The following is a 12,952-nucleotide window of genomic DNA, read 5'->3' as shown; positions in this document are numbered from 1 at the left end:
TATTTTTAAAACAACTTGGATCTTCTCAAATTCTTCAAATATGTAATATGATATCAGGCGAAATTACTGAATTTCTGGCTTTTCTTGGCTTTCTTTGCGTAAAGGGTTATTGTTTTTGTCCAAAATTAATGTAATTCGCACTTATGGGGAGGAAGAGATGCCGCTCCTATGACGATTATAAATATGTACGTTACTTCGTAATTGTAACATAGTATATAGTAGATTCTCCCTCTAGACATAATTTTTGTAAGTGCGCGCACATTGAGAATGAGCGGTATAGTTCGCTGTACCTACGAAAGGGAAGCCGAAGAGATAATAACAGCGCCAATGTATGCGTCGTTGCGATGCGACATAATTGAAAGCGGCGGGGAATATTTCGTAACGTACGTAATTAAAATAATACATGTGAGAGAGACCGAGCGAGAAAGGGAGAGAGAGAGAGAGAGAGGATGAGGACGAGAATGCATGTATGCTTATGTGAGAGAGTTAATTAAGATGACGATATCTACAACGAGACGCAGAGAATAAACCAACAAAAGATACGCTGTGTATGAAACTACCTCGGTAATACCGTCTTCGTTTATTGTACCTCTGAATGTCCACGTACAGGATTAGCAAATAACGTATGAAAGCTTAAGAGTGTGTGTTTCTTTATTCCGCCGTGTGATGAAGCTCTTCACGCGAGTCTCGGCGATTTTCAAAGCGATTTTCAAAGCGATTCGATTGTATTCTCTCGCTGGGCGAACGATGCTACATTATTCATTTCGTATCAAGCGCCGGCTTTATTTTCACATAATTTTCATTCCAGCCGTGGTTATGCACGGCCCGGTATTTGACATCGCGAATTTTCAAACGTGTGACGAGTAATGAATTAATCCGTTAATGAATAAATTTTCGCTGTGAGTCTCGAATAGGGGAATACGCTTTTAATTGTGCAAACACGCGGCGATCGCGGTGTACAATTGCCCGCGATTTCGCGATTCGCTGATCATCGAGAATAAAAGTTTACGGATAAGCAATACAATTGTTTCTCGGATAAGCCGATTCTTTGTATGCATACAGCGTCGCAGAAATACTTTCGTGCATTCTTGCGCGACCGCTATCACGCCAATTCCGCGCGGGATCGAGTGCGGTTCTCCCTTTACAAGAACCGAGAATTGCCTTACGTTTCACGGACGTTGTACTCACGTTCTCAGGAGTTGCTGGCATTTCAAGAAGTGCCGACCTTAACGAAACACCGCGTTCAGTCGATGCAAAAACCATGTTGCGATCAGTGCCATCACATGCACTGCTACATCTTCTGCTTCAGCTCTGCGCGATGATGAGTCTCAACGGTAAGTGAAGTATCATTTTAGAAATGTATGTGTATGCACGATTTTCTCAAGGAGCATTCTTTATATTATTATTAAAAGATTATTACGGAAGATATTAAATTATGTAATTTTTTATATCGTTACGTAATGACACTTCGAGACACAAAATAATTTGCGTTGTTTTCTAAAAACCGTTCTCCAATTGATTTCCCGCTTTTTCCATTTATTTTCCATTTATTTTCGATTTATTTGCCATTTATTTTTCAGCGTTGCGTACCAATAGCTTTCCAGACCATTATCTGGAACTGGCCAAGCTCGACATCGACGAGATTGAGATTTACCTGTCCAAATTAGACTTTACGGATGTGCCTACCGTGAAAATGATGATCGCCGGATTCAAGTGTCCTATTTCTGCTCTGCCTTTCGGCGCGTTAAAATCCGACTGGTCTAGGCTTGTACTGCTTGAAGAAGCACAACCTGAGGGGTCAATTATCAAGCAGAAACTCGTCCAACTGATGCGAATCTTGATAATCGCTTATTATCAGATGGAGGAACGTTTCGACGTGATTAGCCGCGATACGCAAGCCTCAAAGTAAGTTGAGCGAATCTCTCGATGGCGAGGGAAATAAATTCTGCTTCGTATCCCGTTCTTCATCTTCGAGGAACGATCTACTACTTGTATTGGAAATTATTTTACGAGGCAGCACACTCGAATAATCATTCGTCTCGAAGTGATGACTCTCCTCTTTCAAGTGATTACACGTGTCTCACAGCGTCAAGTTAAAATAATACACACTGTCTAAATATTTGATTCCCGTGGAGCGTGACGAAAGTTTCGTTTTGCGAAAACTCTCCAAGTGCGCGAATCGTGAGATTCTTTGAAAATGAGCTTTAACAATTCAGCAGCAGCTTATTTACCGAAGGTAAGTGCAGTTGGAGACACGTTCCCTTGTAATCAAACTCGCTGGAACTTAGTCCGGTACGCGTCTCGCGTCTATTTAAGTTAGGATTTAAGCTAAGGGCGAACGAGGGAAGTCCTGGATGATGAATTTATTGAATCACTACCATTACGGCCAGCACAGAGAGCCACACAGGTTTTCTAATATACAATTTACGCGAAATGTTTCATTTGCATCGCAAAATTTCATTGTCAACAGCATTTCTCGATTTTCCTTAATGAGCACTAATAATTGTTTTGAATCCATTAAAAACTTCTTCAAAAATATCATGTATTCTAATAATTCGATTTTAGGAAGTGTCTCAGAGAAGTGCCGACAACCGCATCAACCGCAAACGAAACGAGCACTCCGCGCGGTTTAAATGACAGCTATTTGGCAAACGAAATCTCAAGTAATAATTGGAGCAATTATAACTGCTCGAAAATAAATCCAAGCGCCGCGAGAACGACGACGAAGAGCTGCTCGAGTTTCAACGACACCGTCATTCCACCTAACGCTAGTAGTCATCAGAATGTTACGTCATCGACTGATCTTAACACGAGAGTCAAACCACGTTACTCTAACGCTACATTTTCCACCGTTGGATCCAAGATACTCGGCAACTGTATGAAGCACCCTTCAAAGGATTCCGTGCGTAAGCGCTCGAAGGGCGCGCACAACAAGATCTACGAGAACCTGAAGAACAAGGCGAGATACAGTCTCGTGACTCGAGGGGGTAATGAAGTCTACGTGAGGAACCGCACCAGGATATCACCGGCGACGAATGAGTTTTGGCGATACGTGACGCTCCCTCCACCAGCGCCGTTTAGCATCCCCAATGTTGCGCGAGCTTATCGGGCGCAGAGATTAAACGCATCCAGGACGAATCTCCGGAAATCGCGGAAACGCGCGAGCTTGGACACCACCCTCTATGGGGCCTCCGCGTGCTCTCACGACGTCGACAGGAATAAAGAAGACGCAAGGTGAGTAATCTGTAAGTAATTATGAATCGAGACAATCGAAGGCAGTTGAAACTTTTGTAACAAGTGCGAGAGAGCAAGATAGGTGAAACTTTGGAAACGGAAGCAATCTTGCTAACACTCTTCTATCTTCTTCCAGAAAACATGCGAGCAGCAGCAGCGATACTTCGACTGAACCTACGGGAAAAACATGAGTGGATATGTCCATCCGGCCAGGCGGGGGTGGGTTTCGTCGGACGGACAACGGTTGCACGTATCTTGCGGTGAATCTCAATAAAGTTGATCTTGCTCGACGCAAGATTTTTGTTTCTTCTACTGTTGTTCAGGCAGCCCTTCGCGAGCGAACATTTGCGCGAAACGTTTCGTCGATTCCGGCCCGTCAATTCAGCGGGCTGCTAGATACGTGATGAATTATCAATATTGCCTTTCCGCACGAAAATGAAGCATTGATTCGGTACGTTATGCACAGGATGCGCGTGTCAAGTGCACTCGCGGAGGCGAAGCGACGACGTCGAGTTAGAATCGCGTTCAGGCTCTCCCATTATTTTCCTTTCGTCGACGTCGAGTCGCGGAGCAGGCAGGAATCGCTTCGAATCGCGTGACTTACTCCGCGTGAGATACGGCCGCATAATGCGAATCGTGTAATACGGCGTATCGCGCCCCATTTATTTTTCGCCACCTTTATTCCGCCGTCTCGGATGTTTCGTACCTGTTGTTCCCGCATCTGCGAAACGGCCGCCCCGCGAATCTTGGAGCACGTTCAATCGATGACGGCACGTACGATTGCGCCACGATGTCCCGATATATCTATTCCCGAAGCCGGAATATCGTCTACCACGTCTACGTGTTGCACGCCCGCCGAAATATATGAAGAATTCGCGGCCCCATAAGGATCAGAATTTATAGGATACGATGGGTTTGCGGCATTATATATTCGAGCTCGCGTATCGGCGATGGTACCACACGCTTGAGTTACGGCTGCTACGGCGTTTAAATAAAGGAGGGCGATCCTATCGTCGCGATTAGCGATAACTATGCACCACCGATCTCCAAAACGTTAAATTTATGTACGCGAAAATTGATATACCGGCTCTAATCAAGTCCTGTCTAATCAGCGCGATAAAAACGCTGCGTCTCGACCGTTTACGCAGTGTTGCTATTCGGGCCGCTTTTTCTCGTGCATGCGCTTGGAAATCGGTCTCAGAGACGTACTAATATAAGAAAAAAAGAGTACTTTTAGACCCTTTGCTTAAGCTGTTATAATAATAATCTAAAATTTTATTATTAACCCTTTGCCTGTAAACGGGGGTCGTTTGTGTCCGGCCGAAAGCGACTATCTTCGATACCTTAAAAACGGAGGAAGGGAGCCGCCTTGGACTATGTCGTGTAAAATTGTATCCAGACAGTGTACACACTCCCCAAGTTTAGTAAGCTTAGTTCACATACAGCCAGTATAGCAAGCAGTTCGAATTGCGTCTGGACGTAAACGACCCTCGTTTACAGTTAACGTATACCAAGTGTGTAGGTGAGTGACTTTTTCATCAACTCTTTTTACATTTTTTATAAAGATTTGTAATATATATTATTAGAAAATAAGTTTCAAGACAAAATCTTTAGTGTAAGTACACTTTTTAGCAGTAAAACATAATTATTTTAATAATTATTTTTTCTCATATCAACAATTTTTATATGTAAATATTCTTTACTCAAACTATTTTTGTGAATAAAATAACATTAAAATAAAAAAGTATTGATTTTCTTGTAAAATACTTGTATTTGCATGCTTAAACAAATGTTTTAAAAATGCTTTTTTCATGCTCAAAAATTAAGCTTTTTTTTTATTGTGCCATATTGCAATATTTTTTTATTGAAAGTATTATCCTTACGCTTTAATTTCCCATTTGATTTTTTTTATTTCGATAATTTGTCCCCAAATTATAATTTTTTAAACAAAATAGTACGTTTTCCGTGTTTTACTTTGTTTACATAAACACATTGTTTAAACAAACTATTTTTTACTTGGTTTTCCGATTGATTTACAAAATAGAAGAGTCAATATAACTATACGAATTGTTTCAGCTTTTTAAAACAGTTTAACCTATTTTTTAATGAGGTGGACGTAAATGACCCCCGTTTACAGGATAAAGGTTCCATAAAAACGTTACAGGCAAAGGGTTAATAAAAAGTTAATTAGTAAAAGTAAAGAAATAATAAAAAGTGAAACATGTACATATAATTTTACTTTAATAATAATAAATATAATATCATAACAAACAGACTAAAGAAGAAAAGGATGTTTAAATAATTTTTAATTACGTTTTAATAGTTAAAATACTTTATTTGGCAGAATCACAAAAAATACCAACATTTGTTGCGAGAGTAAGGAAAACTGCCATAAAACCTTACTAGTATTCATAAAATAAAATATACATGACAGATATTAATTAACAATTATAAATACAAAATCCACATTTTTCTTAATATAAATATAATTATAAACATAAACTACATATTTACATATTTAATCCATGTAGTCAACATACAAACTTACAAACAATAGTTATTAAATATTTAAATTCTGTAATAATATGTAAAACCAAACATAAAGCCTTTAAGAATATTAACAAAAATAAATTTTCTTAATTATAACAGAATAAATAATTATAATTATAAATAAGAAAATAATTTTTCAAAATAAAAATTGCACATTATGCAGGTACATAAGTTCTTGGCGAGTGGAGAACTTGGCGGAATCGAGACAATAGATTTAAGGTATCCCCGATGAATCTTGTCGCACGCGCGGAAAATCGTCCATCCCTTCTGTCAGGTCGGGCTCATCTACCCTGAGTGTATTCGGAGGATTTAGCGGAGGCTCGCCAGAGCAAAACATGGAAAAAAACATGGTTAATACATGTAATTTGTCAAATAACAATATACAACTAACATGAAATATAATGTGAAAATAATGAAATAAAATTAAAAATATTATATGAAAAGTTTACATAAATAAAAAAAATAAATATTAAACACTATCAGATTAACTGCTATCAGATTGTCTTGCATATAAATTTTGCGGGTTATGCAACTCTAAATGTCTTGAATCAATTTCAAAATTAATACAATTAATGCCTTCAGCCTGAAAACTAGATCGCACAATGCTAATCGCGGAAACAGTATCAACAGATAATCGATTTCGTTTTTTATTTTTTACGTCAGTAAGTATTGAAAAAATCCGTTCGGCTTCGGCATTTGAATGGGGAAGAGAAAGGACTGCTTCAACTAATAATTTTTAATTTGGAAAAACTTTCTCTTTATTATCATCTTATATTCTAACATGTTTTGCCACACTTTATCAATTTCTAAAGAAAGTAATTCTGTTTTTTGTGATTTATCGAAAATTGATGGCAGAATTCTCCATTCAAACGCTAATTTTGTAATATCAATGTGTGTATTATTTATACGCGCTGCAATATCTGTTAAATCTCTAATTTTAATTCTGCCTTCGTCAAAAAGAGCAATTTTCAGATTTAAAAAAGTTAATTGTTGAAAAAATATAGATTTGTATGATAAACGTTTTATCATTTCCCAGACTGCTGTTTTATAAAAGTCTAAACATTTTAACCGAACTTCTTGCGCGCATTCTACAGATTGTGTTGCTAAAAAGTTTTCACAGTCGGGTCCCACATATATATTATTAAGATCTTGTATCTGATTCTCATCGTCAATATCTAAAGAAATAATATTTTGCAAAACCTCTGGATATATAAAATTTTGAGCAATTTGCCAAATTATTTGTTGAGACTCTTCAAATAATTTATGAATCAAAATTTTGCGTGACTGGAAAGTAGCGTTAAAAATATTGAAATATAATAACGAATATTTTAAAAATAATAAATATGCTTTTATGTTATTATTATTTAAATCTGTTAAAATAATTTCCGCAGATCTTAATTTATCTTCGTGAACAGTTAATATAAAACAATTTTTTAAAGCTTTCCAATTGTCGAGAAATCTGACCACGCATTTGTGCAAAACAAGCCATCTTGTATTTGCTAATTTTTAAATTTTATTTTTTTCTATTTCAAAAAACTCTTGAAATTCTTGTAAAATCGCGCATCTCTTTGCACTGCCCGAAATATAAGTAGCAACTCCTCTAACTAAATTCTCACAAGATTGTGGCAATTTCTCGCAGGCTTTACTAGCTATAATCGCGGAAGAATGGCATATACAATTCAACAAAATTATTCCCGGAACTTCGGACTGTAAACGAGAAATAAAAGAATTATTACATCCAATCATAACGGATGCATTATCACTTGCCATTCCAACTATATTTTGAATAGGAATTTGATGTTTTTCCAAAAGTTTCTGAAATGATTCAAAAAGATTGTTTGCGGAACAATTTACAGCATTTAATGGTAATAATTTCAATAATTTTGTTTCGACTGTTTCATTTATCGGTGACAAATATTGTACAAGGACGCATAAAATTTTTGTTTTTGAAATATCCGTAGATTCGTCAATTAAAATAGAAAAGTTTTGTTTTTGCAAAATATTAACAAGTTTTTCTATTTCCCGTTTTGCGATTACATCTTTTACAATATTGGTGCACTTAGATCGAGCCAGTGAAAGATCTTGAACGATTGAAGAATCTATAAATACGTTTTTTAACAAAGGAATTAAATGATCTGTGGTATAAAAAGCAACATTATGCTCGGCAAAAATGCTGCTAATTTAATTTCAGCTCGTTTAATGTTATCAATATGTGAACTACTATTACTCTGAAGGTTTTGGCTTTGACTTTGAGAATTATATTTTTTTATATGTTTGACCGTTTGTGAATGGCGTGTTAAATCTGTTTTGCAGCATCTGATAGTGATATTGCACAAAATACAAATTGCTTTATCATTTTCTGTAGGATGAGGAGCCAGCCATCCTTTAAATAAATTATCATCTAACCAAGATTTATGAAAAACTCGCGCTTTTTTAATAGCTCCTTTCGAATCCATTTCCATTAAATAATTAATATAAATTTGTTATGCTTATATGTGTTAAATACTTGTATGTTTGGTGATAAACATCTACTTACCTACTCTTATTCGCTGTCCATCACCTTTTCGCGCCCAACATTTGTTTACCTAAACGACAGTCGCTACCGACTACCGTCGCTGCTGGTTTCATAGTTGCGCGCCGCGCATGCGCGAGAAAAAGCGGCCCGAATAGCAACACTGCGTTTACGTAATCCCGAGCAATTCTTATGTCGAAAATAAATGAAACAGCGATTCTTAGGTCGACATAATAGAGGATGTAATGAGGGGACTTGATGAGGAAACGAATAACGACGTAATCGGTGCGAAACGTCACTTTATTATGGCGATGTAGATCAGTAAAATGGTAAAGTGGAACTTGAGAACTTTCAACCGGGCATTCATAAAGACGAAGCGGAGAAAAGTAAGCTGAGAAACTAATCATGACCACGAATCCAATCGTGGGATTTCCATGGAATCGCCGTTCGGAATCGCGCAACGGCGCCAGGCGTTGCGCGCGGATTCACCCTCGGGGTCCTAATATTAATTTCAATCTACATAAATGCATAATAATAAATTCAATAGCGGCTCTCTGTCGCGGATACGCGCGCGATGTCGCCGAATCGGATATTACAGCATCGGGAAAATTCTTGCGTTTCGCGTCCACGAGCATCCGCTGTCCGAACTTTTTTCTCTTTGCACAGAGCGAATTTCACCCTCCTCTATTCAGACGGGATCACATATCTCGCAACAGTCGTAATTTTTTACGAGAACTTAAATTCTCATACGCGCTTATGTATTAGGGGTGTGATTTAGTTTTGAGGGTTTTTTTGCTCAAAAACGCATGTATTTAAATATGATAATGAATGAATACCTTAATCAAAATATTTTCCTTCGTTTTCTATAACTTTTTCCCATCTTTCTGGCAAGAGATGGATTCCACGACTATAAAATGACTCTTCTTTTCAGTTGATCCATTCGTCGACGAATTTTCGTACTTCTTCGAAATTATGAAAGTGTGTATCCTCTAAAGCGTGTTGCATCCACCGGAACAAATAATAATCGCATGGAGCAATGTCCGGAGAATACGCGGGGTGCGGTAAGACTTGCCATTCAAGCTCTAATAGTGTTTGTTTCACTGATAACGCAACGTCAGGTCGAGCGTTGTCACGAAGAAGAATCACTTTCCGTCGTTTACTCGCAATTGGTGGTCGTTTTTGGTCCAATGCTTGCTTCAACTTGTACAATTGGTGTCGATAACGATCAGCCGTGACAATCTCATGCGGATTTAACAGCTCATAGTACACTATCCCACCAAATACAGAGCATTACTTTTGAACCGTGAATATTGCGTCTCGGAGTGGATGTTGATGGTTCGCCTGGATCCACCCATGATTGTCTGCGTTTCGGATTATCAAAATAGATCCACTTTTCATCCCCAGTAACAATCCGAGACAAAAGACTCTTCTTTTTTTGCCTGGCGATCAACGAAATGCAAATGTTCAACCGGTTCGCAATGGCACTTTCCAATAATTAATGTCGAACCCATTTCCCTTCTTTCTGAATTTTTCCCATTTCATGTAAATGTTTAGTAACTGTTGTACGATCAACATTTAATGCTCTGGCAAGTTCTGAAGTGGATTGTGTTGGATTTTCGTCCAATAATGCTTGCAAATCTGCATGTTCAAGCTTTCTTGGTTGTCCCGAGCGTTCTTTGTCCTTCACATCAGTATGACCACTTTTAAAGCGTCTAAACCAGTATTCACACGTCTTAATTGATGGGGCAGAATCACCATAAGTTTCCACAAGAATTCTATAACCGTCAGCCGCAGTTTTCTTTTGATTAAAAAACAAAAGCAACGCATGTCGAAAATGCTCTTTCGGAAGTTGCATTTTTACGATGATATAAACACGATTGCTATAATGCTACTAAATGTCATGGATAATGTCAAAACTGTAAGAAACAACAGTTATCGGAAACAGCTATTGGAACAAACTGACACTACAGCCATCTGTTGCAAAACCCTCAAAACTAAATCACACTCCTAATAGTAATTGCGAAACTTTTGGAATTGTAGCAAAATGCGGCTCGATCAGCTGGCAGTCAACTCGCGCCACCCCCGAAACGAGCGCAACTGCAGTATCTCCTCGAGCATCGAGCCACTCTTGCGTGTATTCTCGCCCTGGACTCTTAAAGACATCACGACCTATAGGTAATTGTTACTCTGTAAGGTTGATTATAGTAATTTTCCTTGCTTCACCCAATTTCACCCTCGCTCGCGCCAGTCTCTTTATAACTCCGCGCACCGGCATGGAAATTAGCTTCGGGCTCGTATCGCGTTCGACAAAGGCCAACGAGATTGCCGGGATAAAAGAGAGGGTAATATTTCGGTTGTTTCGTTATTTCACGGCTTCGTTGTAGCGAGAGTAACGGATCTCTTTCTTCCTCTCTTTCTCTCCCTTTCTCTCTCTTCTCCCTATCTTTCCCGCATCTCGCGATTATCGTCAATGTCGCAGACATAGAGACGGCGAAACCACCATTGGCAGTTCCCTTTCGTTCATGCGGGATTGCTCATCCGCGTGTGAACGGCACAAAGTTCCGTCCGTGAAACTTCATCCGAGAACGCGAGCTTGCATTAACTCGTTTTAGCGCAGTTACTTAGCGGGTTAACTCGTTTTTGCGCAGTTACTTAGCGGGTTAACTCGTTTTTGCGCACAACCATCCACGTGAAAGTGAGACGAGTGTGTCGATGCGACGACGCAACTACCCCTCGCTCACGGCTCGCGCCCGCAATCTCCCGCTCTTCGACATTAGTAATCCTCAACTATTCGAAACACCCGCAGTCTCGTTTGCATGCCCGGCAATTGCCGCTGCCGGTACGGTGAAGTTCGGCTACATCGGTCGGCCAGGAGTGAATATTAGCAATATTAGCATCGCGCCGGTACACGCCGTTTCGCTTCGCAATTCCGCGTGCGTGCAGCAAACCGGCCGCTTCCTCCACGTCCAAATCTCGGTCGTTCCGATTCCCGATGATCTCGGTTTCCACAAATTTCATCGACGGACGCTAGGCTACGTAGAGGATTTCATAGAAAACACAATGAAAACAATAAATCTTGATTCTCTTGATCTTGATCTCGGAATTGTATTTATTCTGTTATTGTATGTAAGCCGCTGCTTGGCAAAGGGGGATGCGAGGGCAGGTGCGTTCGGATTCAGTCGTGAAGCCGCTCGCTCGCTCGCTTGCTCGCGATCGATTGGGATCACGACACGCTCGGGAGGGCGCCGATCGCGACCAGCTCATCTTAATCACCAATTCATCACCCGCCATTGCCCCTCGAGGCACTCGCGCGTGAACCTAACCAGATAGACGATACATGGACCGTACTAAACGCGTAGCTGCGGCCTCTCCGTGCCGATCTAATAGATCCGGTACAGGCCGCCGAAGAGGCAGTGGTATGGACAATCTCGGGCCCGGCTACTACGATCGGTTAATGCCTGCCCTCTCGCCCGCCCGCTCGATCTTGGGGTGAGCAAGGCGCGACGCACGGGGAAGAGGCCTGGGCGGAGGACGGAGGGGTTGCGGACCGGGAGGGTGAAGTTAAGGCCGGTTCGGGGGATGGCTCGAATTGATACGAACGTTCTCGCTGACGTGGACGGCCCGACCCGCAGCTCCGCACTCGCCGATAACAACCCTTAAATCATTCCTAACCGGGGCCGACTACCCCACCTTCCCCGGCGCCCGTCATTCTTCGCCCGATGCGTTTTTCTACTTAGGGAAAATCGTCGATATCGAGAATTGCTGATTTGCGGCCGCGCGCCACGTTACTCCGCTTTAGGGGTGAATTCTGATTTCTCGTGACGGAAGCACTCTGAGTAATGCTCACCCCCGAATGCAAAAGTATCACGAATCGATGTATGCATTATTATCAACTAAAAATAAAACGTCTTATATTATGATCACGAATCATTTATTGCTTAAAGGAGAAGCGAACTAGTCGATAATCATGGCTCGATGTTACTTTACTTGCGGTAGCTTCTCAGTCAGTTTCTCCGGAGTGTCGCAAGTCCACGGGATGCAATTAACTAAGTGTTAATTGCACGAAAGTGGACTATTTCGATCAAGGAGCGAAATCGAGAGCGCACCGTCCGTACCACCGCGTGGCTGTCGAGGGCGATGAGGGACACACCGATAGAAAGGGTTAGTGGAGAATGGTGCGCGCCACCCCCTATCCAAGCCGAGGTGCGTTGGCCCGTGAATTCACCGATAATGCAGAATTATAGTCCACGGCACTGCTGGAACCTCCCTTTTCGAGCCAGCCGTGCGACTACCTACGAAACGCCTATCACCGCGCGTATCGAGGCGTGAGTAGGGGTTGGTTTGCACGCACGCATTACACCTCGGTGATTACACGTGCACCCCTCTCGCCTGTTCCCCTTGCCCAGTCGCCCGAGGAAGACTTTGCTGGATCCAACGTGGTATCTGCGGCGCGTATCCTTTATGCCCGAAGGAAGAGGTACCTCATGAAGGCATCCCACCTTTTTTACTGTCTCCCTTTCCGAGCGATTGGACACCCCCGACAATGCCGTGAATCGAATTACTACGAACGCGGATGAAAGAGATTCAAGATCCGGCAATCTTTATTTAGAGATTGAACAATTATAATTTATAGCAATTTATATAGAGTATTTAGAG

General features: G+C 40.8%; 1 protein-coding gene across 1 annotated transcript; it reads left to right on the top strand.

Moving 5' to 3' along the window:
- Positions 1 to 765: 765 nt before the first annotated feature.
- LOC105288217 lies at positions 766 to 3,527 on the top strand. Its single transcript, XM_011354311.3, has 4 exons — positions 766 to 1,334; positions 1,581 to 1,905; positions 2,566 to 3,234; positions 3,371 to 3,527. The coding sequence occupies exons 1-4, from the start codon at positions 1,262 to 1,264 to the stop codon at positions 3,423 to 3,425; spliced, it is 1,122 nt and encodes a 373-aa protein (XP_011352613.2). The 5' UTR covers positions 766 to 1,261; the 3' UTR covers positions 3,426 to 3,527.
- Positions 3,528 to 12,952: the final 9,425 nt, after the last annotated feature.

This window comes from Ooceraea biroi, chromosome 11 (assembly GCF_003672135.1).
Source record: "Ooceraea biroi isolate clonal line C1 chromosome 11, Obir_v5.4, whole genome shotgun sequence".
In the NCBI taxonomy this organism is placed as follows: Eukaryota; Metazoa; Arthropoda; class Insecta; order Hymenoptera; family Formicidae; genus Ooceraea; species Ooceraea biroi.
This window is presented reverse-complemented; position numbering and strand designations above follow the sequence as displayed.